Source organism: Myiozetetes cayanensis, unplaced genomic scaffold, assembly GCF_022539395.1.
Source record: "Myiozetetes cayanensis isolate MyiCay16 unplaced genomic scaffold, myiCay2020 scf1, whole genome shotgun sequence".
Classification (NCBI taxonomy): domain Eukaryota; kingdom Metazoa; phylum Chordata; class Aves; order Passeriformes; family Tyrannidae; genus Myiozetetes; species Myiozetetes cayanensis.
In genome coordinates, this window is record NW_026086604.1 from 11,655,188 (window position 1) to 11,682,844 (window position 27,657).

General features: G+C 37.5%; 2 protein-coding genes across 2 annotated transcripts in view; one reads left to right on the forward strand and one right to left on the reverse strand.

Annotated features, from left to right (window-relative positions):
* The window catches only part of MTBP (MDM2 binding protein), a 28,109-nt gene extending 3,420 nt beyond the window's left edge, over positions 1–24,689 (reverse strand). The window contains exons 1-20 of the mRNA XM_050318407.1: positions 24,572–24,689; positions 24,047–24,127; positions 23,083–23,156; positions 22,818–22,963; positions 22,263–22,321; positions 20,688–20,832; positions 19,232–19,349; positions 18,617–18,751; positions 17,746–17,840; positions 16,992–17,058; positions 15,263–15,380; positions 13,005–13,178; positions 11,797–11,910; positions 10,369–10,533; positions 9,781–9,874; positions 8,356–8,511; positions 6,338–6,433; positions 3,773–4,039; positions 2,291–2,519; positions 1,072–1,185 (exon numbers count right to left, since the gene is read on the reverse strand). Of these exons, the coding sequence (XP_050174364.1) occupies positions 1,072–1,185; positions 2,291–2,519; positions 3,773–4,039; positions 6,338–6,433; positions 8,356–8,511; positions 9,781–9,874; positions 10,369–10,533; positions 11,797–11,910; positions 13,005–13,178; positions 15,263–15,380; positions 16,992–17,058; positions 17,746–17,840; positions 18,617–18,751; positions 19,232–19,349; positions 20,688–20,832; positions 22,263–22,321; positions 22,818–22,963; positions 23,083–23,156; positions 24,047–24,127; positions 24,572–24,635 (2,511 nt within the window). The 5' untranslated portion in view covers positions 24,636–24,689. The remainder of the gene's footprint in view (positions 1–1,071; positions 1,186–2,290; positions 2,520–3,772; positions 4,040–6,337; positions 6,434–8,355; positions 8,512–9,780; positions 9,875–10,368; positions 10,534–11,796; positions 11,911–13,004; positions 13,179–15,262; positions 15,381–16,991; positions 17,059–17,745; positions 17,841–18,616; positions 18,752–19,231; positions 19,350–20,687; positions 20,833–22,262; positions 22,322–22,817; positions 22,964–23,082; positions 23,157–24,046; positions 24,128–24,571) is intronic.
* A 22-nt stretch (positions 24,690–24,711) lies between these two features.
* The window catches only part of MRPL13 (mitochondrial ribosomal protein L13), a 29,504-nt gene continuing 26,558 nt past the window's right edge, over positions 24,712–27,657 (forward strand). Inside the window, exons 1-2 of the mRNA XM_050321844.1 lie at positions 24,712–24,791; positions 25,265–25,388. Coding sequence (XP_050177801.1) covers positions 24,765–24,791; positions 25,265–25,388 — 151 coding nt within the window. The 5' untranslated portion in view covers positions 24,712–24,764. The remainder of the gene's footprint in view (positions 24,792–25,264; positions 25,389–27,657) is intronic.

The following is a 27,657-nucleotide window of genomic DNA, read 5'->3' on the forward strand; positions in this document are numbered from 1 at the left end:
AAAGAAAGGTCTCCCACAGACTTGGGGTTGCAACACAATTCAGGAGAACAAAATCCTGTGACATCTCTCTAGATCAGCTTTCCAAATGACAGGATCACTGCAGGATTCCTCCTTTTGCTCTTCTACTTGGAATGGAACCATGAACCCATCTGATCTGCCCTACTCACTCATCCCTACATGCAGCCCTTCTGAGTTTGGATTAGGAGATCTTCCATCTTCCATATTTCAGTGAGATCCTGGGAGCACTTACAGAATGACTGTGTTCCAGGTTGTGAAATGTGTTCCAATTACTTAGGAAGTTGGTGCTTATCAGCAAGATGTTCCGATTGTCCATGTAAGCAATCAGCCCTGTTCAAATGCAACTTCATTTAGCTTAAACCACCTTTACTAAACTCAGTTCACCTGTAGATGTAGGCTAAACACATGCAAATGAGCAGGAACAGCAGCTCAGCTTGTGAGCAATAGCTACTGTAATTTAACTTGATTTTGTGCCCAGACCAAGTAACATGGCTTAAGCATTGACTCACAAAGTCTTAGATATTGTGGAAAGAATTCTCATCTCCTTCTAAAAATTAGGTTGATGCAATTCTACAGGGTGCTGCCAAGCCAGTATGTGTTAGATAGCTGTGCACATTTACAATGACTTCTGTGAGCATCTCAGGGAACTAGAATTTCTGAGTCAATTCTGTAAGCTGCTTACTGAGCCAACAGCCTCAGAACAAGGGAGAAGCCGAGCTGTCACAGCCACAGCTGTGAGATAGCTACAACAGCTAAGGAAGCAATGAAGTATGACCTGACTGAACAGATCCATACTTTAAGGTGTTATCTCACATAAAAGAGAACTGCTTTGTAAGGTTTAAAAACAAATAAGACACCACCAAAATATATAGTAAAACTATGTTCTGCATTGGACAACAAGTCTAAAGGTTTATCCACATATTCTACACAGTACTAACCCATTGGGAAATATTGTCTTAATCAAGTCTGAAAATCCTGCAGTCTATCTTGAGTTTTATTCAGGAACAGACTTAACTAAGAACAAAGAACTGTAAGAGCGTGTCTTCTAGTTACCTTTAGGTAGAACTTTGATATCTCAAACAGACGCTGGCTGCATGATGCAAAGCACTTGTGATCCTCTGCAATTCCATGTTTCTGAAGAGTCTTAGCAACCACCTCCTTCAGCATCTTGGAAACAGTAGAAACACACTCAAAAGTTCATCTCAATTACTGACAAGAAAAATTGTCCAATGGGAGTAAAAAAACTCCCAGAATAGAAAACTTGATCTTTTTCTTGCCTCTTTCCTCAATCCATTGCCCCAACGCCATCAACCCACTGACCAAATCTGAGCAGAGTTATTTAACAATCTATTTCCATTCCCTTAATCTAAAAAAATTAATTAAATGCTTACATGTCAAAGCAATGTAAAGGATCATCAAATATTCACATGGAGCTTGGAAGACAGAAATCAATACTGGCTTGGGTTTTTTTCCTCCAAAATAATATATATAACCAGATAACTTTTTGTTATACTGATATTTTCTTTTTTGATGCATCCATATTAAACAAAAAAAAAATTCTAATTCAGGCACCAAAGTCACATTGGAAAATTTCCTCTGACATTTTTTGTATCAGAGATGTTTAAACTTTACTGTAGGTCTGAATGAGTCACACCAACTTATGCTTACTTGGGCAACCCCAACTTGCCACTGACAGTACATCAGCATTCTTGCTGTGTCCTCTGTGCCCTGGGATTAATTTACAGTCAGTATCATGCCAGAAACAGTTTTGTGTACTGTATTTTAAAAATGGCATTCCTGATATATATAGCTATTAAGTAAACATTATTGCACAAAAATATTTATTAATGGACATGTAAAATTATTGGAGTATCTTTTTATTCTCAGAACAGTCTGTTCTTCCACAATTGCTTGGACCCTTCCAGCACAGGTATTTCTTTGGTGCCTTTAGGTTTTATAGTAATCTTCTACATTTCATAACTCCACTGATATTCATTCCCACCTTTTTTATTCCTAGTTGTTATCTCTCTCAGCCTGAATTCCCTAGGCATGATAAAATACTTCTTTAAGTACTTTTTCATGCCTTGCTTCTGCAGCACTCTCCTCAGTGCCTTCACGATTCACTTATACAAATGAACAGAATGAAACACAATGAAATAACAAAGAGAAATGAAGACAGTTCACTTTGAGTTAAAAAATGTAAAAAATCAAGTCTCATGGAAAGAAGTTAAGCAACATGCTTCTTCACTAAGCAAACAACTTAGACCTTTACCCTTGTATGCTTCTGGGATCTCGATTCCTTCGCTGGCTTTGAGGTCTCAGGTTGGGTAGCATTTGCACGACTGGCTGAGCCAGCCTTAGTGGTCACCTGGGGGGGTTGGCCTGGCTGTCTCAGGGGCATCACAGCTACAGCAGCTGATCTTTCAGAGCACCTCCTCGTTACTGCACTACTTCCACTGGCCTGAGAGAGGAGGGAATCTGTACTCTCAGATTTGGTTAGCCTAGAAGGAAGTAAAACAAAGAGATAAAGAACTTTCAGATTTTTTACTGACTCTTTTGGTGCCACTGTTTCTACTGGAGGGGCTGCTGCTTTAAAGAAAGAAGTGTGCATTCTTGCAAACAGCATCTGAAAAGAGCAGACAAGAACAGAGGATTCTATTATGTAACATTTTTTGTATTAGAAGAACACTCTACTGACTGGATTGGTCTCTGATACACAGACCCATTACACCTCTGATTAAAAAACTCCAGAAACAAACTGAAGAAACAAAGAAAATAAAACTCTTTGGAAGAAGGGGTAGTTTTGCATATGGACTCTTCATCTGGACAGCCAGGAAGAACAGTGTTTGCTGGCCTCCAGTCTTAGGATAAGAAAACTTCTTGAAACCACCTCATTTCTTTTGGTCCTACAGGAATGTCAGAACTCATCTTTAACAATGGGAAGTTGGGCATTATAGTTCTCTGGGAACGTTGTAATCCTTGATCATTCAACTGTAAGAGTGCTAGTTATTCCAAAACTAATTCATGAAATGTTAGATACAACCACATCTTCTTTTCTAACTATTCAGAGTAAGTTGCAAAAGATACGAATTATTCCTAAAATCATACCTCTGTTAAAGGCTTGGTGTGATTAGACTGCAAAGGGTATCAGACTGGAAGGAAGGAAGAAGTGGAGTGTTACAGTAAAATGGGCGTTCAGAAATAGTGTTACATAGCAGTTATTTTTCATCGACACAAAGACTTTGCATCTTCAGAGTGAGGACAAGGTACAAAGGAAAATCTTTAAAACCAAACTTCCAGAAAAGACTTTAATAAACAAGGCTGACAATAAGATTGAATTTTGGTAGGTCATCTTATGCCAGCAGTCCTTTGGATTAGCAATTCAATTATTCTGTTTGTACAGTACTTGGCTTTCTAAACCTCTGGTTGTTTATTTGTACTGCAGCAGCACTGACAGTTTCAGTCCTAGATGAGGCTATCTGTCATCTTTTCAAAGGCACTTGAGACTCTGCAAGATACAACCCCAGATCTCTTAAATAAAAGGTGCCTGTGCCACATGGTTTTTGATTAATCTAATGCTATCAATGAGAGGTCACACCTGAGAAAAAAAATGAACCCACAGAAGAGGATTAAACAACTAGAACATTTGTCTAGATAGCTTCACTGAAACATTTCGAGATGAAAGAAAAGATGCAGTTCACAAGAGACAGCTAAAATATTTCATGCTAAAGATTCATTTTATTCAGTGCATTACCTTTTCTTGGGATAAAAGCAATCCAAGTCTTTTGATCTGCGTTTTAGCCTTGATGTTTCTGTTTTGAATTCGCTTTGTAAAGACTCTCCATCAGGGACACTTCCAGGCTCTGACAAGACTGCGGGAGATGGGAGAGGACTCAAGACAACTGGCACAGGGCAGCACTCCTTGGTGCAGGTAGTCTGAGTTTCATAGCGAATGAGACGAGTTTGAAGTTCAGCGTATCCCACATCTCTCTCTAAGGCTCTTCTGTTGTCTAGACAATATCTGAAATTGAAATTGGTGAGAAACCGGTGAGAGGAAGTGTCTTCTTTATTACAATCAGAAAAACTTACTTTTGACAATCATGTGAACTGCAAAACTTTGTTTTTCATTTGAACTGGTGTATTGTTCTGAAAGATACCTTATAACAGCCCAGTAAATTAACACATGCCTTATGGATTTAGCTGTATTTAAGTCCAACTCCAACAAAGAAGCTGAATCACATATTCTTTGCAAGTCTTTACCCCGTGGTCTTACAAATAAAGATGTCCATAGACATTAGCAGAATTTTTTCCTTGAACAAAAACTGTTTGCTAACTGCACCTTTGAAATGAAACCTTTAGCTTTGTCCCAGATAAACACTGCTGTATGAGAGATTCACATTTTTAAATGCCAAAAATACAAAAAAGTGCTACTGAAAAAGCACAAGTTTCCTATAGACTACAATGAATAAGCAGTTTAATCAATGAAATCAACAGAACAAATTGCATTGAATACAGTGGAGTTGAAAGATACCAATGAGGACTTTTAACTCTAACTCAGTGAAACCTTCCTAAGAGATTAGAACAATACAAAACCCATCTTTAACTTTTCTCTGGTGTAAATGATTTCCAAGATTCCTTGGAAGAGCCTAGTGTTTCATCACCCAGAAACTTACATTACCTCTGCTGGGGAAAGGTAACAGTATTGTCCAGTATCATTTCATCCTTTTTGTTATAAAGCATTCTGACCAGTGTGAGCTCAGCCCACCCTCCAAACTGCTCAGCAATGTTTCCCACTCTTAGGAACTCTAGACACATTCTTTACTTTTGTCTCTTAACATGAAGTCATGTTAAATTGCTAGATCTGATTTTTCTACTTTCTTCAGAGTATCTTCATATTCAGGGAAAAATTCACTTTTCAATAATAACTCACAGTTGAGTCCATTTCTACAGCTGAGTAAGACTTTCCACTAGAAATAAATTCATTATCTGATAAGAGAGTAAGTTTTCTTAACTTAAAAATTTCCAGGTATTTAATTTTCCTTATTATATTCTCAGTCCCCTGAGTAGTCACATCCCCTATAAAGATAGAAGATCTATTTAACTTTGCAATTTTAAATTGCCATTTTACTCACTGCTTTAATGGCAATTACTTTTTCTTTGCAACACAGGATTCAAGTGTCTGGCACATGTTCATTACACCAGAAATTTGACTTAATCATCAATAGGAACAGCCTCACAGGTCCTGGTCTGCATGGGGGACTTCAACCACCCCAATACCTGTTGGAGGGACAACACAGCAGGGCACAGGCAGTCTGGGAGGTTCCTGGAATGAGCTGGTAACTTCCTTCTCTGAGGGAGGTGAGGTGCTCTGCTGGACCTTGTTCCCTCCCACCAAACAAGAAGGAGCTGGTGGGGAACATGAAGCTCAAGGGCAGCCTTGGCTACAGTGACCATTAAATAGTGGAGTTTTAGACCCTCAGGGCAGCAAGGAGGGCACACAGCAAGCTCACTACCCTGGACTCCAGGAAATCAGACTTTGGCCTCTTCACAGATCTCCTTGGTAGAGTATCATGGGATAAAGTCTCCAGATGAAGAGGAGCCCAAGAGAAATGGTGAATATTCAAGGAGCACCTTCTCCAAGCTCAGGAGTGACTTATTTATTCTAGCATTTCTGTATGTCTTCCCTCTTCTCCTCAGTGTCAATATTTGTATTTTTCTAAACTATTTTTAGATAGTGACAGTATATGACAAAGCTCTGACAAGTAACTATTTCTGGCTGGCTGGGACTAAACACAGTTGTAATCATATTGATCCTTCTGAACATTCTTACCACTACCACTTTCCTGCTGGAGTTGTTCTCAGGTTCCCTGAACACACAGGTAGTGTCACAGCAGGTCTCATAAACCTTGTGACTGTTCTAGAAGTGTCTACAAGTAGATATTAAAGTAGGAGCTATGTATGTACTTCACTCATGTGCTGCCCCAGGAATTTGATATCTCCTAATGAACTCTATTTCCCTTGACACTTTTAGTTCTGAATTAAAATTTTCAGAGACACTGAGAATAGCTACAACAGCACAGCTTAGAAAAAAAAACTTAAACGTTTTTACATTACCATCAGGGCAGGAGTGTTGCAATTTAAACCAGTGACTAAAATAAAGGTAAGAAAGTGAGAGCTGGCACATGCAAAGTTGTTCCAGCAAAGGAAAAGGATACATGAAATTTTCCATAATTAACACACATGTTGCTTGAAACATTTCCAATTATACCTAGACTGGAAACTAAAAAATAACTCTGGGGAAAGAAGCCAGGAAACTTACTCAAGTCCATGATAATGGCATCCAGCTGCTTTTTCAAAAGGCAAACCTCTGAGTTTCCGAGGACTAAGCTCTGGTGTCAAAATAAATGCGTTTTCACTGAAAAAAAGACAAATACAGATCTGTTTTAACAAGCTACATTCAGGATAAATTACACTTCCAAAAATCAGAAACAAATGACACGGTATAGGAAGACTAAATCAGCATGTCGGCTTTGGCAAAGCCTCTGAGGTAAAGCATCAATGGAAAATTAAATCTTTATTTAAGTGAGAATGTAAATCAACTCACTAATTCTTACTGAGCTATTAGTATTACAGAAGCTCTTGGACATTTCAACCAGTTAAGGTCACAGCTCCAAATAGTTTATCAATAAACCCAGGTAAATACCATTCCATTTCACAAAGGGACACCTGAGTAGTAGAATGGACTGAAAGGAACTGGGAACTGACCTCCCATTTCTCAATCCAGCACTACTGGCAGTGAATTCCTTCCCTTTAGCTTCAAGTTGTTGTCTCACCTAACAGTCACCCTTCCCAGACTTCATAACTAACCACTTGTCTCCTGTGATATTTCAATTCCAGCTAGAAACTCTCGACAACTAAATCAAATGAATGCATTTGTTTGAAAGTATTTCAACAGAATAAGCCATAGCAAGACAGACAAAAAGCATTTGCTGCCAGATCCCAGCTTACCCTGTCACATCCCATTTATCTGTAAAAAAGGCAAGAGATGAAAGCAAGATGTAGGAGTATCTGAAACTTACACATTGCTTCAAACTTTATTCACACAGACTGTCTCTGCACCATTTACCACTGTAAAAATTATCTGGGAAAAACATCTAGGAAAGATGTGATACTGAATCTAGCAGGATGGTAATTTAGAAAGTCTGTCAGCCAAAACTGTAATCTATCAAACGTCTATTTAAACTCAAAGATGTAAAACAAGTGAGCATCCCTTTAATTCATCAGTCTCTCTCAAAATCTCTTAATTCCTTCTGTTGGTCTAACTAACAACTCCGTAGAAGATTCTCAATCTTCATTGGATATTTTCTAACTTGCTTGAATTCTCTGCTCAGAACATCTTTAGGCTAGTTTCAAAACTCCTGTAAGTATTTTACCCACGTCTCAAAAATCCTACAGAAAATCCAAAATATTACAGAACCTTTCCCTCTCAGAAGCACTCTTATTACATATAATGAAGTCTGAAAAGAGATCGAGGGCTGTATCAAATAAGTCCACTATAGATTCTATTATTCAACATTAAAAAGGTCAACAAACATAACTCTAGTGACTGCAAAGATTGTCTTGCCTTACCTAGAAGTCTGTAACACACTGCACAAATAATACAGGCAAACACTATCTGACTCTTACACAGTTTGGCCTTAACTCTTACAGATGTTCAGATCCAGAAAATTACTCCATTAACTCCATGTATCAACCTTCCTGCTGCAAAAGCACTGGTGGATGCACTAATACTTACCAGCAGACACACTAAGGATGAACACTTGTGAAACCACCAGAGTAAATAAGCTTCCTTTAAGGAGCACTTCATCACATAAAAATATAGATAGGAATTCTGGGCCAGTATGACAGGAGATGAGCACAGTAAAACAGGCTCAGCTATTGCTTTTCTACACTTCAGTTTTCTTCCCACCTAGACTCCCCTCCACTGAAAGAAATCATACCAATAAAATTAAAGTTCTGCCACAGTATTTCTGCTTGGATAGGAATACTGTTTTGGAAAGGGACACATTTCAGCAGCTTGACAGGAGTCCACCAGCACACTCTTGCACCTCAGGTGATTATTTTGTTATTTAAATGCATAGGACCAACATCATAATCTCCAGCCATTTCAGATCCTGGAAGAATTAAATAGTAAGACTGGCAGGTATGTGATGCAAGGATGTTGCAAGTTATAAACTCATATCCAGGTAGACCATTCTGTGACTCTCATTCAGTCCTTATTTATACTCCCCTCCATCAGCTCTGAGTATGATCTGCTTTAATATGCTGGATTCTTACCGCTTGGGAATTTGTAGAGGCTGAAGATCACCAACTGGTAGCCCTTCTGGTGTGAAATACTTCAGTAATTCTTTAGCATCGAGCAGTGTCAGTGACTCCCGCTGGCTGTCCTTATGCCCCAGCAACTGCTCAGATGAATGTGCAAACAGAGAAACTCTGAAAAAAGGGAAAAACAAAAAAAAGACCAATCTAAGATTTTTTTTTTCTTTTCTTTAGTAATCTTATGGTATTAAAAAAAAAATTAAATAACTGATAGTCTGGAGCAACTGAACTATTGCCAAAGTAAACCGAACAAGCTTGCTCCTTGAGAACATTCACACAAATGTTCATGATAAAGTATATTTGATGCAAATTCTCTACCATCCTACTAAATAAAGTAATTTCTTCAAGAATTTAGAACCCTAAAGTCACTACTGCATGCAAACTTCCACTCTTTACTGTCTTCAATCAAGTTTAGCACAGTTCTCTCTCTTCTAGTGTTAAGCAATATGCTGTATACTGATAGAGGATAAGAAAGATAATAATTCAGAATACAATCAAATAAACATTGACTATGAAACAGAAAGGTCCTTCAGGAAGGTTTTCAGAAGCTAATTAGAAGGAAGAACTGTACCTGTCTGAGAAAGAAAAGCCATTAACAACAATAAAAACCACAAAAAAGCAGAGATCTAATGTGAGAATTCCTCACATGCAGAACTCCAATCTAAGCCATGGCCAACTATGGTATTTTAAAGAGAGAAATGGGATGGCAGTGATTAAGAAAAAAGACAGTTGGACAACTGGCTCTAAAGGTCTGTCAGCAACAACAGTAAGACCAGCAAAGACCATGAAGTCTTATATAAAGTGAGAACTAAACTTAAATCAATAGGCTGTATTAAGTGACAAAAACATCTACAGGTTTCACTTGAACAGCGCTGAAGGAAAAAGATAACTAAATATAAATTTCAAACACAAAACCAATAGGATCTTCAACTTTAAAATTACTTGAGACATGACTTAAGTACTGATTATCTCGGAAATATGAGGAGATTAGGAAGACATTGTACATGCTGACAAAAACTGCTAAATTATCTCTATTATTTAGGGCATGCTGGGAGAAAGAAAAGCTTCTATGTGTTCTTCTGCCTTGGCTACTATTTTCTAGAAGTGCCATTTGGGTAATTTCGTTTTGGAACTATACTATTTTAAGCTAAATTTCACTTGCATTTAGTCAATAAAAATCAAAACAATACTACTTTAAATACTCAGAAAATACACCTTTGGAAATTGAGACAGAAAATTAGTTTTAGCCTTAAGCAATATTTTCTTTGAAAGATTATCCATATATTTGAAAACAGTTTACACAATGGTTATCAAAATTTGAAGTTCCCCTACAGTAATGTTCAATGGCCTCTATGAAGAAAATCTCTAGTATTTCATTATTACCTCGTTTTTTGTTTGTTTTTCTCAAAGTTTTCCAAATTCTGCAGAACATGCCTTTCTGGCCATTCCAATGGATTTGTCTCCACTAGATCAGGCTCTGCAAGAAATATATGGTAGATAACCCTTAATAAGTAATCTTATTGTTTAAAGAAATATATATGTATAAACCCATATATATGTATATTAAAAATATATATATATATATATATATATGGGTTTATACATATATGTTTATATTTTTATATATTTTTTTGTATATATAAAATATATATACACACACACACATTCCTTTATATATAGATATTCCTTAATGCATATATATAAATTATGTAAATAAAAGGAAAATCTGTCTGATGATGTCATCAGAAACGTTTTCTGCACAAATTTTGAGAAGGAGAAGAAAGGAAATAGGTAAGGCAAAGGTCATTTCAGTGTGCAAAAAAAACCCTAGAAAGCTACTTTACTTTTCCTTCCATGTTTTCCTCTTTTGGTAAAAAGACTTTACTTCTTTTAGTAACAAATTGACGACCAGTAGGAAGAAACATCAAAAGAGTTAAGTAAGCAGGGTATTTGCTAAATAACAATACTCACCACAAGTCACAGTGCATGACATAGTTTTATTGGAAACCTTCTGTAGATCAGGGTTAGGAAGATTAGAGTTGCACAGGTCCAAAAAACATTCTCTTGTAAGTTTTAATAAAATTTTGAACTCATCGGCAGAAATAACTGGAGGCTTCTTGGTCAATTCCTTTCTCTCTATAAAAGGAAAAAGAAAAGGTGCTGCACCTGCGAAATAACAAAGAACAACTGGACCCTGCTAAAACCTAACTAAACAAGAAAATCTCCACCCAAAACCAATAACACAAGTAAGTTACCTTGACACTTATTATTGTACCCTTTAGCAAGACATGGGTGGTTTATTCCACAGACAAGTGAAAAAACCTCACAGTGAGAACACCTGAAGTCACATATGAATCCCATTTTTACAGTCCTTTAATTTCTGTATCAATGCATTTCTGAGTAAATCCATGTTTGGATTCCCCAGAGACAAACATCTGGACTCGTGGAGCCTAAATGTGAAAGCTGCAGTCTGCAGGGCCTCCCACCCACCTATTTTTGCTGCTGTTGCAGGAGTGTGGCCTCAGTGTAACTGAGAGCCTGTTCTGGTCTCTTTGGTCAGAATATCAAGGGCCAGGTGATTGTGGTATGATTAAGGATGATCAGGCACTCCCAACTGCTCCTATTCAGTCTTCATCCTAATGGAAATGGATGATCCACTCAAAACTAAAACCCAAGCTCTAAAGCAGCCCCAAGCTCAGGGCTGAAGCTGGAATCTGAGAATGACTGCAAGCTAGCAGGGGGCAGGGGGTGGAAGACAAGACTATTAGCAAGAATCTTATTTTCTTTAAGCTGCTATTCTGTTAATGATACTTAAATTATCTTCACAGAATGCCATTTTCTATAAGCCAGCCAATCTCTCAGAAGCATTTTTGGTTTTAATTGAGTCTCTTAGAGCAATGGACTTGGATGGAAAAAATTAGGACATTCAAATGTACTTCTCTACAAAGTCATGAAAATCTTTATGCTTCATGATAAGTCTAACAAATATCCAATGCATGTTTTTACTCTGCTGTTGAAGACTTTTGCAATAAAGAATAACATTTTTAAAACTCTGAAAAAATCAAAACCAGAATTCTTATTTTTACAGAAGGCATGTCCAGCAGTAAAGGTTTTTGGGAAATCATCACAGAATTACCACAGAATTATTCCAAAACTATGCTCAAACATTCAGAGTATTAGTGTAACAAGCAGCCACCAACCTTAATTCAGTGTTCTCTTTTTCATTATCTAACACACAATCATGGACATACTACAAAGTTTCTTTTTAAACCTTCACTACTTCTTCACAAAGTGATCAACTCACTTCAGTTTTGTTAGGTGAGCCATCACATTCAGTTTGACATACAAGGCTTTTAAATACTTTTAATGAGAATTACCAGTGCTTTCCCCATTACTTACTGAGATATTCCTTCAAGGCACACACTTGGAGATGAGACAGTTTAGTTTCTCTCTGTACAATCTGCTCTCCACAGAAGCGTGGCAGTGACTGGATAAAGTCAGCAATACAAAAGCCTGTACCGATTATAAGTTTTTATTAAGAATCTCTCTTAGGACTTTGGAGTAATTACATCTTCATAAAAACATAAACATAGCACACATAGAAATTTCATATTAAAAGGAAACAACCAGACTTTCATATATGGCTAATCATTAAAAAAAACCCAAACAAACCAATTACAATTGAACACCAGGATAACTTGGAAGAGGTGCCTGACTAGTATTTTTGAATTTCTGTATTAAACCAATATGACAACAGAGTAACTTGACTAACACTTAAAGAACGTAAAAAGATCCTAAGTTTGATACCAAGAAAGGAAAGTTTTCTCCCAACATATGGTCAAGGACTTTCAGTTCTCTGACACTGTACTAATGGGATTTTAATTAGGATAAATGGCAAGTAGTTAGTCATATCACACACTGATTTATTTCAATAATAAGGAATTAAGCAGATAAGATGCAGGTCACTGTGCTCTTTGTCAGTGTTATTGAAACAAATACAGGAATTAGTAGAGTTAACTAGTATGTGTAGTTGTACCAGGACAACTATTATAAGATAAATGCCTACATACACACTCTGGAGCAGCTATGATACAAGAGCTAGCTCATACCCTGACCGCTCTGCAGTAACGTGGACATTGCAAAGTAACTGAAGGTGATCATGAAACTCAACTTGACTGCTGGAGCTGCAGTTTTTATTGTAAATCATCAGTGAAATAGGATTTTCAACAGATACTTAGCTAGTTTTCTGGCATGAGATGGTCAGTCTTAACACCAACAATACATACTTTTTAAACTTTAAGTTTTCATGAATTTGATTTGCACTAATACTACCTGGATGTCCCTGGACAATAAACAATTTTCAACTACTCTCAATTATGAGAAATATTTGATTTAAAGACAGTCTTGATTTAAAAATATGGTAGCTCCTATTATATATTTTATGAATTTGACAAAATATTGCTAATAGACACATTCATACAAAAAGTAATATTTTTCCTTGTTTTCTCCATTTTAATGCTGACTGGAATGAATAAAAGGAACATATGAAAATGAGCAGCATTTGTCTGCATTCAGATATTCTTAAATAAACAAGCAATTACTCTTACTTGACTCTGTTTCTTCTGCTCTTGTCTTTAGCCTTCCATTTACTGCAGCAAGAGTGGCCATACCATTGATCTGGCCAGCTGAATGAATCAGGGTTGCTTTACATCCTCCAGAGCCGTTGCCTTGTAGCAGGAAATAATATCGGCAAGATTCTCCTTTCAGTTCAACTTCTGGAACTTTACAAACATCAGGATATAACTGTGAAACACCCTCAGGAAAGCAGCTTTAAAACAAGCTATAAGTCACCATCAAAATGCTTTCACTTGCTCTCTCCTGTTCTGTGAGAAATCTCACATCTTTTGAGCAGGAACTGTAACTACAGGTGATATTTACCCCCTGTAAAGCTACAAACTGAAGAGCATGCAAAATAAATGAACTGCAGCAGCAAAGCTGAGCTGGACTACACTGCTGGCTTAAAGCCAGCACATTATCAACACCCAACTCCTGTGACCGTCAGGAGGGCCAGCTTCCTAATGCAGACTACAAAGTACACCTGGAAACTCCAACCACCACCCGGAGAAGTTCTTTAACCAGCAAAGTTACATTTCCACCATGAAACAATGAAGAGAAGCTTCTGTTCTGCTAGGTAAAAAAAAGGCCTTTTTGCATATATGCATTGAAATAATGTAAGTGTTCACTGGAAGAACATACAACTGTAGAAGAAAAGGAAATGCTGTACACTCTTCCCAAGGACACTGCATTATTCATTAATAGAAGCTTTATTCCTTACTTTACCCTTGAGCATTGCTTGGGTGAGAGATAAAGATGTTCTGTATTTTAACACTGGCATGTAGTCTGCAGTTTTGAAAGTAAATTAATGTGGGACTTGACAGAAAAAGTGAAAGGATGGGTTTGCTATCTTTTTAGACAGAAAACATTTTACAGCACCTTGGTAGATGGAGCAATTGAGAGAATGAATACTTCTTGATGTACTAAGTTTTAAAAGTCAAATAATTTTATACTTGCAATAGTGTCTCAATAATTAATGTAACAGAAGCTTAATATTTATTAGCATTATGCATTTTTGTTAGTAACAAATATAAAATATTCCAGTGTTTCTTGAAAATTTTAAGTTGGAAGCAGAAGAAAAGAGAAGGGCAAACCCTGCTACCTTAATATATAAATCCAGAGAAAGAAAATAAAACAATAAAGTGAAAAAGATTCCAGAAACATTTTCACTAGTGTCCCATTCCCCCAGTAATTTGAAATATTTTCCTTTTCTGTTTTATCTTGGCATCTCAAAGCTGATTCCTCACAGGTAAGCTTTTATTTTTCACTTGAATCTTAGCATTTGAGAACTACCAATTTCAAGAATTACACTTTCCCAGAGATGAAAGAGATTAAGGATTCACAAATGCTTAGTACAGTCAGATTAGTAGTAGCCACTAAAAAATCAACAGTTTTCAACTAAACAAGCAAATGTGTTTAAACGGTCATGTTTCTTCTCCTACTCTAAATTTTATTCAAGAGGCCTAACAAGAACCTATTGTGTGTTACTGATCATATTATACTTAATACTTGTACAAAACCCTTCCACTGGAGCACAGGACAAAGATACTGCAGACACTGGGGATCTCACACTCTTTGACTGCATCAGTAGTATCTCTCCAATAAATATCAATGCTGCTGCAATATATGTATATATGATCTATCTCACAACCTCTCTACCACTTCCAAACATGCAGAGATAATTTTAAATCTATATACTTCCAGCATCCATTCCATAATTAAAGCTTCTTGCCCTGTTATACAGCTCTTCCTCATTCCTCTCAGGTTTTTCCTACCCCTAGAGCTGAAAGAACATCAGTCTGCCAGCCACCCTCACCTGCATACTTGTTGACAAAAGCTATCTTCAGCTGGCAGCAAAAACAGTCAGTCTTAAACGAGAAGGAAAGTACCTCACTGAAGCATTCTGGAATTCCATCTGCAGAAGCAAACCTCTATGCCCACGGATTTTACAATCACCTTACAAAGTTGTGTGAAAGCTGGATCTCAGCTGACAGACAGGACACAAAAGTGTTTTAAAGGAGATGCATTGTTTCGCCAAAGTTTGTCACAATGTTATTATCCATTTTTTCCTATATTATCCATTTTTTCCTCTAAGTTTGCATAGCTGAACTTGCATTCACCACAGCCTTTTGTGTCAATGAATACGACAATCACTGACCTAATTTCACTGAAGATAAAACGAGAATCCCAAATGGAAAGAAAAAACTCCCCACATACATATATAGATACAGCCACAACAAAATATACCTACCAGTAATGACCTTGGGTTTCCTGGCCATATATTCCTTCCATTTCTTGGTACTCAGCTGGGCAGGAGATGGGATCACTACACTGCTTACATTACATGGCAGTGTAAATAAAGCTCCCACCTAAATAAAGAGAGCAAGTACAACCCATGCAATATTACTGAAACCTGCTTTACATTTCATTCTTGAGCTACTGATTTGGCATTATTTCAAATGTACTTCACTTGATGAAAAACATCTTAAAACATCTGTAATTCACATCAATCAAAATGGAATTTTGAAAAATTATGTCTGCATTTGACACAGAAGCTGGAAAAATTCTATTTACTTCTTGGTCCGGTTGAGAGATCATTAACTGCTGAATTTCTATTTTATAGATAAAAAGGTATTTATTACCTCTTACAAGTCTTTCAGTATTCTGGCTACAAACACTACTGTAGAGTAGTATCCAGAATGAGAAGAGAATTCAAAGATATTAGTTGGCAGCAGCAACTCTGCATTCCTTTGAAAAAAAATTTTGTTGTTTTTTTTTTTTTTTCTCCTTTGTACATATTACCCTTTTCCATTAATCAGATTCTGGACTATGTTTATGTCTCTATATAGATTCCAGGCCAATTAGCACAGAAAAAATGCACGTGTATTAGAATACTCAAGCAATAAAGCAATGCTATTACAGCTATCAGAAAAGCCTACAAATGTGCAATATTTCCAGTAGCAGACTGAAAAAAAATCCCTATGAGAAATTTTTATCTTCAAAATACATTCAATTCAACATGTACAGACTCTAAAAAGAAACCTGACAATCTGTTTTGACTGTTCTGGCTTCTTCTTAAAAAAAAACTATTAGAAAAGCAAGCTCTTAGATTGTAAAAGATGTTTGACCAAATGTTCAGTATCCTTAAGTAAAATGAAAATCACCTGGGATTTTTACCAATATAAAACCATTCTAGAAGATATTTTTGGTACAGCACTAGAAAAAGGATTTTTTCCTTTTCTGGCTAAGCATAATGGAGAACGGAGAGGCAGGGCAGAAAAAAAGTCACTAAACACCCAAATAATAAACTGAAATGAAACATACAGCTTGATAATGAGATACCATCTCCACAGCAAATAAAGAACATAAGTTATTAAGAATAACTCTACCAGCATTTTAACATTGCAGGTTTTGTTTTGATTGGCATAGATTTATTTTATAAACATTAAAAACTTTCCTAAACAAACATGTATCACCTTTTATGTAAAGGTGATATGCAGGAAAAACATCTTCAGACCAATACTGTGGCTATGAATAATCACACTATCATTCCAAGGCAAAGCAGGGAGGGGGAAAATAGGATTATAAATGTTTCATGAACTTTTTTTATCCAAAATCAGAATGTAAAAGCGGAATATGCACACGTAAAATAAAAAAGCTTACCACTTCAGAGTACCTAGATACATTTTGTAGGCTGCCTACATGCCTTTTTAGCCTTTTGCTAAAAAAAACAATAGTTCAACTATGATAGCACAGAAATTATGTCAGAACATGATTAAAAGCTGCAAAATGTTTTAGCAGATTAAAACTTAGCTAAGGTAAGGAGAAAAACACCTTTAAAAGCTCTATTTGCTTTAGAGCTAAATATTGAAGAGGCTTACACAGAGACTAGGTTTAATAATATTATCCCTGTATCTTTTATATAGGCAATATACATACTTCCATTTTTCTGTTATATGTAAATAAAAACAAGTTTTTACCTTCCCAGAGAGAAAAGAAATCTGGTCCAAAAGCAGCATAGATGTTTCCTTCTTTCTTGACAGGCTCCTGAACGGAACAGTTTAAGGAATCTCATCTTCACAAAGAACTCTGCATCTTGATTTTGCAAATCAAGTTCAAAGGCCTGCGAGTGTTTCATTCTTGATACAACAGTATCACAAAACATACAAACTCACCACAAATACTGACATATTCAGAATCCTGGCAGACTTACACATCCTAACCTACTATTGTTACACCAAGACTAGTACCAAAAGTACATACATTTAAAACCAATAGTAATACACCTTGAGATCTCGGCAGCAAACACACGAGAGAAAACTGCTCTGCTACATCTTGCCACAGATTTTGCCCCTGCACAATAAAACCATGATTTGTGGGCAAGCGTTCCTACCTTGGGAAGCATGCTACATTCATTAATTAGTAAGGCCTGAGGGTTTTTAAACTTACACAGAAAAAAACATTTCTCTATTCTTTTCCCACAAATCCCATGCACATCAACAGACAAATGATAGGTGTGATATTACCAAGACTATCTGGTTACTGTTAGGATAATTTAAATTTCAAAATTAAAAAATCCAGTTATGAAGAATCACTGACTATTTTGGCAGGCTAGAATGAAACGAGCCCTTGCAATCCCCATCTCTCTGTTGCTTGCACAGGTAGATTCCGATTGTTTTTTTTCTGCTATAGACAATTATCAGTAGAAGTGTAGATCCTTAAAAAAAAGGATACAGCTCAAATTCCAGATCTGATATAAAAATGGAAGGTAGATCAGAGAGCACCACCATCTGTAAAAATTCCAGGGCAGGACCATAGTAATGAAAAACCTGAAAAGACAGCAAATCAAAAAACCTGTAACACAATGTATGATGTTGCCTCAGTACAACTTTCTCAAGTGTTCTGCTGGTGGCATTTGCCTTGCAGATAATGTCTGTAAGAGGTATAAAAGATATAAAGGAATAGAAAATCAATTCACAATATTATACTAAACATAATTATATAAAAACCAAGGCAGGTATTTAATTTTGTTTAATAAAGCTTACTTCCTAGAATGTGCATGAAATGAGTTCTAACTCTTATCCAAAGAAAAATAAGATCTGCCAGGAACAGACAAATGCAATCCAAAATGTACATATTTTAACAACGAAACAGCAAATTCATAATTGATACCAATTTTTATAAACACTCATTTTTGTGTTCATCAACAGATATGATCATGGAGTTCCTGTCAACTATCTACTTCCAGTAGAAAACATGAAAAAGCAACAGTGTAAAAAAAAACCCCAACCCCCCAAACTTTTAAAATTAAGTGGAAAAGGTTAAATAAATTGATACAGAATTCATAATTTAGATATTTTGAGTATTAAGACTGAATAAAGCCACAATTTCTACTTGAAAAAAATCTTGGTATTGTATTCCTAAGAAAAACAAATGTAATTTTGAGAACTCACATGAACAAAAGAAGCATTCCTCATTCTTATCCAATCATCACTTTTGTGTTTAACTTTCAGTTCTGACTAGAGTTTCCCCAGTTACTAATTTTCTCAGAAAAGTAAAACAGATGAATTCTAGAATTCACAGAAAAATCAAGAATAATACTTGCTTCTGGCAAAGCATCAGTATTCCTCGATTGCTGCTCTTTTTTACCGGCAAGGCAAGAACTTAAATGTGCAGTGCTGAATGTCTTTGCTGAAGTGCTTTTTATACAAAACTCTGGGAAGTCAACTCCTGATCCAAACTGGGGGGAAAAAAAGACAATAAATGTGTCAAAAAAAAGAGATAAAAATTATTTCTCTTCAGTCACTTAGATGTGTTATTATTTTTAACAATTAGTATTATATTTGTTTCCATCGGATCTGTTTTCAGTCCGCTGAAACGTGAGATGTGCACTTGGAACAATGACTTACGGTTATATGATAATGATTTGTGATAGATACAAAACAATAATTTTGAACAATAAGTTCTACAACAAATATTTCAGAGGAGAGCATCTGGATTTCAAGTTCAAATTTTGATGCATTAATCTCATTTATCCTTTCATCATGCTAAAAAAGCAAGTTATTCCACCACCCTCCCAGATACACTGCACATTAGTTCTCTGAATTACATTGTCAAACCCAAATTTGGCTTAAAGCATAAAATGCACTGTACAATACACATTCTAAATGAGAACCATAGATGCTTTAAAAATTACCACAGCTGAAGAAAGTTATTTTACCTTTCTTTCCCATATCTGAATCTTTCCTCTCCAGAGTTCTTTTGTATCAATAATATTCATGATATCATCTGAAGACACAAAGTCTGCTGATAGATAGTCTGCAATCTTTTGCCAGCTACTGCAAAAATATGGAATTAATCTTACTGACTTTAGTATTACAAACTACCATGAAGAAATCAAATAAGATTGGCCACGGCAAGCTGCAGGCAGACCATAGTAAGGGTGGGGGCTGGAAAGCTGCAGCAAAGGCAGGTAGCCATCACTGGGGCTATCACTGGTCCCTCTACATGGTTTGTAGTTAACCCTCTAAGCAGAGTAAATATGACTGCGGCACAAGCATTACCCAAATTCAACAAGAGAGAGAACAGTCAGTATCTGTGGGTTCTAGGGGCACTCTGTCTTCTAAGTGAAATCAGCACCATCAGCAGAACAGGAAGAATAAGTGAGGTGGCTTTCACCAGAGATGCTCTGTGCCTAAATGGCCTCGTTTTACATAAAAGGTAGCAGAAGCATTTATTCAGGCAAAAGCTGATTCCACAGGATGATACCAATGAGCACTGAGATCAAGTGCTCCTGGAAGTCACTGCAGGAAGTTTATCATCCTCCACATACCTCAGAATACTATGGGTAATAAAGACCAAACATTCAACTTTTAAATTTTCAACAGTTTTAGTAATTTTGGATTAAGCTTCTATGAAGCTTACTTGAATCTTCACATTCTATGATGCAAACAAATTCTATGAAGCCAACTTGAATCTTTTGGGCATGGAGGGGAGGGGAAGTGGAGGTAACTTTGCCAAGTTATTCAGTATCCACACAATCATTCACTGTGTCGGGGAAAAAAGCCCAAACCACTGTGATTTATCTTGGGTTTTTTATGTCAATTAGAGGAGGACAGTAAGGAAACTACTAGACTTCATTTCATCTTGAATTAATAGCCTTGGTGTCTCTTCAGAAGCATACAGGAAGTAATTGAGCATTTATAATCCTTTTTCAGAAGGGACAAATCAGACACTCTATTTTTCCTCCCTGAAATGTAATATCAAAGGTAATTAAGGTAATGTAAAATTTTAAGTAAAATCAGCAGGGGTATGGATTAATTTAAAAACCTGGAAAACTACAATCAACATACAGGTTATTATGCAGCATAGGACAACAACGTGAAAACACTGTATGCACACTAAAGCCAATAGGGAAGAGAAAATATTTTACCTTTTCCTCCCAGAGAAAACAAGAAGTTCAGAGGACTTGCTTTTTTGCCTGCTCCTGTTTAGGGCATGTATTTACAATAAATCAGCACGAGTAATTCCTGCCCTCATACAGTAATAAACTAATCTATGTATTTTCAAAGTAACCATGTAGAATACTCAAGACGCTGTTTTTATTTTAAACCACTGACCTATGCTATCACAAAACAGGAGTGACCTTGTTTACAGCCCTGAAATAAATGCCATACCCTCTAGCATCATTTGCTGCAATAGTGATCTGTGCAGAGTGCCATTCTCTCAGGTGTTTCAAGGCACCAATAGCAGGTAAGCAGTCTTTCAACTTGGGTCCATCTCGTTCAACAGCCTGTAGTATTACATCAACCATTGCTCTGCCTATAAAAACAGTTATAGATGACTCAAAGTACCATGACTCAGTAAATTATTCAATCATTTAAAGATAGAAAAGTTCTGATTATCACTGATTGCATCAAAATGGGCTAAAATATCAGCTTCAAGTAACTTTGGTAAGATCTTAAACACTTTCCACGCATTTTTAGCTCATCTCTTGCTGCTCCTCTTAGAATCATAGAAATAACTGGGTTGGAAGAGACCTTCGAGATCATCAAGTCCAATCCTTGATCCAACCCCACTGTGATTACTAGATCATTAGATGAACACAAAACATTTTGCCATTCCCTCAGTGACAGTGGTTCTATACCTTTCTCATTTCCCTCCTTTTAGCACTCTAATCTGCTATTTCTCATAGCACTGAGAGGCCACACCTCAAATCCTGTGTCCAGCTGGGCCCCTCAGTTCAGGAAGGACATTGAGGTGCTGGAGCGAGTCCAGAGACGGGCAATGAAGCTGTTGAAGAGCCTGGAGCACAAGTCCTACAAGGAGCAGCTGAGGGAGCTGGGGTTCTTTAGCCTAGAGGAGGCTCAGAGGAGACTTGCTCACTGTCTGCAACTACCTGAAAGGAGGTTGTAGCCAGGGGGCACTTGGCACTAGGCAACTTCTCCCAGGCAACTACTGACAGGACAAGAGGACGTAGTCTTAAGCTGTAGCAGGGAAGGTTTAAGTTGGACATTGGGAAGAATTTCTTCACAGAGAAGGTGATTAGATATTGGAATGGACTGTCCATGGAGGTGGTAAAGTCACCATCCCTGGAGGTGTTTAAGGAAAGACTGGACATGGCTCTTAGTGACATGGTCTAGTTGACAAGGTGGTGTTTACTCAAAGGTTAGACTCGATGATCTCAGAGGTCTTTTCCAACCTTAATGATTCTATGATTCTCATTCTTCCTACATTCCTTTGCTATCCCAAATCAACCACTGCAACATCATGTAACCCCAACCTGCAAGGTGATACTTATCTCCAGTTTGCAAAGTCTAAATCCAACAGTTCTGATATATTTTCCTTCTCAGTTTCTTGACTCCCTCCCACAAGCAGTCAGCTGGCAACTCAGATGTAAGCCTGAAAACAACATCTTCCTTCATTTTCATAAAAAACTTCCTGATGAGTTTTATGTTGCTTACTGTCTATTACTACTTTGATGTCATTTCAGGTGGAAAAAATAATTATATAAATATCCACCTTAAGCTCTACTGAAAGAGAGCCCTCCAAAGAAACAAGCAGCAAACTAGTCCATAAGCTGATTTGCAATGCCAACCATGCTCAAGTACTTTAACTACCTACAAGAGCTTAATTCAGCTAACAAACTAACATCCTCTGAACTTTTTGACTGTGATTTTACCACATGAGTTTTTAGAGTAATAACTAAAAAGATAATCTCCAGTGAGATCGCTTTTTTAAAGAGAGATTACCTGGGGCAGGCAGTTTATCAGCTAACTGATGCAGACTTTCAGCAGCTTCATCATAGATACTGAAAATGAAGAGCAACATGGTTAGAAACAAAATATAAACAAAGTCATTTAGAAACGAAAAGGTACAACAAATGAGGACTACCTGATGTAAGTATCTTACATCTTTAAAACTCTGCACAAACATATACCTAGGCAATGAGAAATACTTATCTCTTCTTCTACTGAAGCAGAAGTAAGCTTAATGACATCAAAATAATCTGCAGTAAAACTGGAAGTAGGATTCAAGATGGATTAGCAAGTAATTTCTTTTGGTATATACAGATGTCAGCTGTTAGGAAACTGTTCAGTTATCCTATAAAAATCATTTGTAACTAAAAATATTAAAGCTATGTTAAACAAAATAGAATTATTTTCAGTAGTAAGGGATTACTAGTTAACAGAGTTAACTGTTACTTTGGTAGTTACTTTCACTTGTTAAATTTTCTTGATTCCCTTGGGTTATTACTGTTGAATGTCAGATCACTACACTTGCAATAAAAATATTAATATGAGTACTCAGTCAGAGACAGCGACTCCTGACTGTTATTGTCATCTTCTTCAAAGTTTTGTATGGCTCCCAGGTATTCATCAATGCTTGTTTGGAGAGAGTCTTCAATTTTCTGTGTGTCAACATTTATCTCCTCCCAGTCAGAACTGCAATACTAACCAAACAAAAAGACTTCATTAGGCAAAAAGAATTTTGAACCTCACAGTTTTAACTTGCTCTACACACAGGCAGACAGTTAGGGAACTTATATTCTGAAAAAAAAGTGTATCTTACCTGATAATAACCACATATAATATGACTTGCAAAATACCATTTCTTTGCCCCTGGAATACCAGCCACTGAACATGCTGCAAAGAGATAAAACAATTATTTAAAATAATAGATCCACTACAATCTATTCTTCCTGCTATAATGAACATCTCTGTTGAAAGACTTTCTGTAAGTCATTTAATGTGCCACAATGACTTGAGTTCTACTTTCCTTTGGCATTGTAATTAAGTTCTAAACATATTAAGATGTAGGTAAGTGTTTTGGCAAGTGTCTAACTATTACCAACCTCCTCACTGTTAATAAGGGAGAAGATCTTTTACCTTTTCTCTCTTCTGGGTTATATTGCTTTCTATTGGCAGGATTTGCAACATATCTGAACTAAATCACACCTTTCATAAATATGGTTCACAGAGTTCACAAAACGAGATACTCTCTCAACATTTCTACACAATAAAAAGCACAGAAGTTGAAAACAGCTCAACATTCACATCTTCATAAATTTTAAGAGCTTATAGCGGTTTCCCCACACAAATCCCAATAATACAACATCTGTGACAAGATAAGCTTTTAAAAGCTCAACACCAGACATCCAAAACAAGTGAAGAGCTAAGAAAGCATTTATCTAACAACACAAACCAAAACCACAAACACCTGACCCCTAAAAGTACTAAAGCAGATCTTCAGAAATCTACTTTAAGATTATAAAATTACTTAATAAATACTCATGGATTAAGGTTCTGAATTGTTACCCAACAGACAAATATTTCTCATGTCCAATCTATCTAATCTCCTAACACCTTAGCTGCTGAATTGTCATCAATTCTCCACAGAAAAAGGAGCAGCAGGAGCAGTCCCACACCACTGCATTTGGGTTTAGTTTCATTTCTGACTTGTTTCCCCTCGATCATAAGACGTGCCAAGGTCAATTCCTAGTGATGTTTACCTTACTGTCCATTGCTATATTTACCTGGGAATGCGCTCAAATCTGTGTTTATAGATGCATTACAGCTTTCTTTCAGGAACTGATACATGTCTGCAGCAGTCCCAGCTGGGAAAAAAAAAAGTTTTTTTTAAAAAATTACTGAATCGTGGAAGTTAAAATTTACATTCCTGGAGATACAGCATAAAGTTCATTGTAATATTAGAAGTTCTTGTTTGATTTTTTTTAAAATTTATTTATGAAAGAGAACTATCAAGCAGATTTACAGGAGTTTTAAAAAGGCAAATTTTGCAAAATTCTCATTTAAGTCCTGGTCCTGAACCGCACCGCGGAGTTACATGGCAGTGTCGAAGCTTCTGCAGGTTAAGGTTACTGTGAAACTAAAGTGGGGTTCAAGGAAGCAGGATCCAGGAGGGTTTAAGGAAGCAGGATGCAGGAGGGTTTAAGGAGGCAGGATCCAGGAGGGTTTAAGGAGGGGGGCCGCCCGGCCGAGCCCCCGCTCAGCGCGCCCGGCCGAGCCCCGCGGCCCCATCCCCGACCCCGCGGCCGTACCTGGTCCGGGCCCGCCCGCGGCCCTGCGCTCTGCCCAGCTCAGCAGCAGCACGTAGCGGTCCATGGCCGGGCCGGCCGGGCCGGGGCCGCTCCGAAGGTCCCGCGCTGCCGCCCGGGCACCGCCCCTCACAGGCAGCGCTTCCGCTTCCCGCGGGCGCGGCGGGCCCGGCGCTCCCGGCCCTGGCGCGGGGGGATGGCGAGTTACACCAAGGCCGCCCAGGTGAGCCGGGGCGTTCGGAACCCGGGGCCCTGAGGGAGCGGGTCAGCGGGCCCCGGTGTGGGTGCTGAGGGCTCCCCTGGCAGGAGCCGCCGTGTAGAGGGACAGGGATCCCCGCAGCGGCCCGAGAGCTGCCTGGGGGAGCTGTGCCCTTCACCGGGAGGGAAGGGGACGCTGGGCATTGAATATCCTGCAGCGATGTTACACTTCGAGTAGCGATAATGGGGGCTTCCAGCAGGAGATCTGCATTTTTGAAACAAAACCGTCAGGGCCTGTGACCTTTCAGTGGTGTTACACATGTGCATCGCTCTGTATCGTGGTGCGCCGTCCCTTTAAAGGTTATTTGAAGGGGGTGTCGCTGGATTTAAATTTCTTCCAGTGTTTCTGAGTGTAAAAGGAGTGTTGATCTAATTAAAGAAGCTAGGTTATGGTAGTGTGAGCTTTTGCTGTGTTAAGTACTGCCTCTTTCTCTTCAGCAATGGGCCACTTTTGCCAAAGCCTGGTACCTCCTCGATGCGACGATGCAGCCCCCAGGAAAAATAGCAGCTGCGACTGTACTCAGACTTGAAGGCAGACATAAACCTATTTATCATGCACTAAGTGAGTGTTGCAGTGGTTGGAAGCAAATTCGCTTTCTTTCACTTGTATGTTTATTCCAATTTCAGTTTTAAAATCCAGCCTGATATAAAAGGTTAAATTTTTCAATTGTTTGTAAATTATAAATTAATTAGTTTTCTTTCTCATCTTTTTCCATCGTGCCCCTCTACAATTTTATGTTGTTTCTTTACCAATGCATATCAAGCATGTTATGCATTTATAATTTATTTTAAGTAGCTGAATTACAGTGGGTTGTGCTTTCATTTTTTAAAAAATCTCAAAACGTTTAATTGCAGTGATTTTAGAAGTAGAGGTTTAATTCACAGTGCGTTTAATGAAACACTGATGTGATTCTTCATTAGATTTTCTCAGTGCTACCATCTCAGTACACACAGCACCACAGTCTTGGAGTGCTTCTTCATTCTGAATAAGGTGTAGAGAAGTTCTGTCTTCATGAGGCAGTGGGCACAAACTGAAACACAGAAGGTTCCCTCTGAACATCAGGAAACATACTTTAATATGAGAGAGATTGGAAGTGGTTGCCCAAGAGGTTGTGGAGTCTCCGTCCTTGGAGATTTTCAAAAAATCCCCTGCTTTGAGCAGGTAAATCAGATGTCATGACCTTCAGAGGTCCCTTCCTGCCTCAGACGCTCTGTGATGATCAGGCTGAAACCTTTCAACAATAATTATGGGAGACGTAATCATTGTTGAAAGATACCTTCTTAATACCTACCGTAAATAAAACAAGCATTTTGCTTTTCCAGAGGTTAGAAGATTCAGCAGTAACAATGTGTCTGTGATATTGTTCGTTACTTAGAGTACCGTGGTGCCTGTCTCTCAGGGATAAGCACTTTGTAAATCGTAAAAGGTTGATCCGTCATTCTGCTGGTACAGCATTTCCTTTAACACCGTGCAGATTTTTCAAGAGGCATTACCAAAACATAAAGGAAATCTTGAAGTTTGCTCGTACATGTGAAATGTACATATTAAAATTATACTCTGTTTCATTATAGAACGTAGGATTTGTAATGGTCTAAAGAGGTTTTAAACACTGGAGTTCTGCTGCTGCAAATCTTGTGGTATCCACAAGGTGTCGCTGGAGACTTAAGGCTGTCTGAAAAACAAAGCAGATGCTGAGAGGAAGCTTTTGGTTTTCCTGTGGGAAAAGATCTTTGACACTTCTGTGTCCATGAAGTTATAAAGTTCTGGAAAGTCATTTCACGGATAACTGTATTTGGCTTGAAGTATTGTATAAATCAGTACTAAATGCACTACACATGAGACTGACATTGAGAGGTAACTACTACTGAGACATTTGATATTCCCTTGGAGAGGAAAGTATGCAAAGATTTGTGGTTGATGTACTTAACACTTTTTTTTTTTTTTTCTGAACTAACAGATCTTTTAGTGTTTTTGAGGTAACAATTGCTTAGACAGAATAAAATTGTGGGGATGTTTTGGTTGCTTTGTTTTTAATTTGGTGTCCATGTTGTTAATTCGGTGTTCATGCAAGTGGAAAACTGTTGGCAAAAATTTCTTTAGATGAGCTTATTCTGTCATCTTCCCATCAAAGAAAACCCAAAAAGGCACAAAGTCCAGTGTCCATTTCCTGATATTTATGTAGACACACAGTATTTTTAGAGCTCAACTGTCAGTGAAGATGTTTAAATTGCTTTAAAAGAACACAAGAATAAAAAATTGTAAAAAACTTGAATAAGGTGTGAAGCTTGCATTAATTAATTATGTGCTCCTGTAAAAAATGCATGCTCAATTTAAGCCCTGCTTTGTACAGCTGCTTTGTTACCTACTCAAAAATGTTTTAATCAAGTGAGTCTCTTCAAATCCTTGTGTTCTAATATGGTGATGCAAGTGAGAGTGACCTCTGGACACATAGTGTTCCAACTGATTGAACGTGTGGTTATAGCTTATACAGCTGTTCAAGATCAGTACTTCTGAAATGAAAAACTACATCTTTTCTCATATCTTTATGTTATTTTTGAGATAGTTTGGGTTTTATTAGCACTTTATTCGTATGGAAGATCTAGTAAAATAACTGTTTCTGGCAGGGTGATAGATTATAGACTTTGCATTTAAAAAACTTCTGATATTAAACTTGCTGATATAACTCTAAACATGTGTATGTGCTGTAACATTCACTTCTGCTTGATTGATGAAAATGTGGGGTTTTTCCCAACAGAGCTATTGGGGGTTTTTTATGGCTTTTCTCCCTCATCCCTCCCCCTTCTCTGAACCCAATATTTTTGTTTCTTGT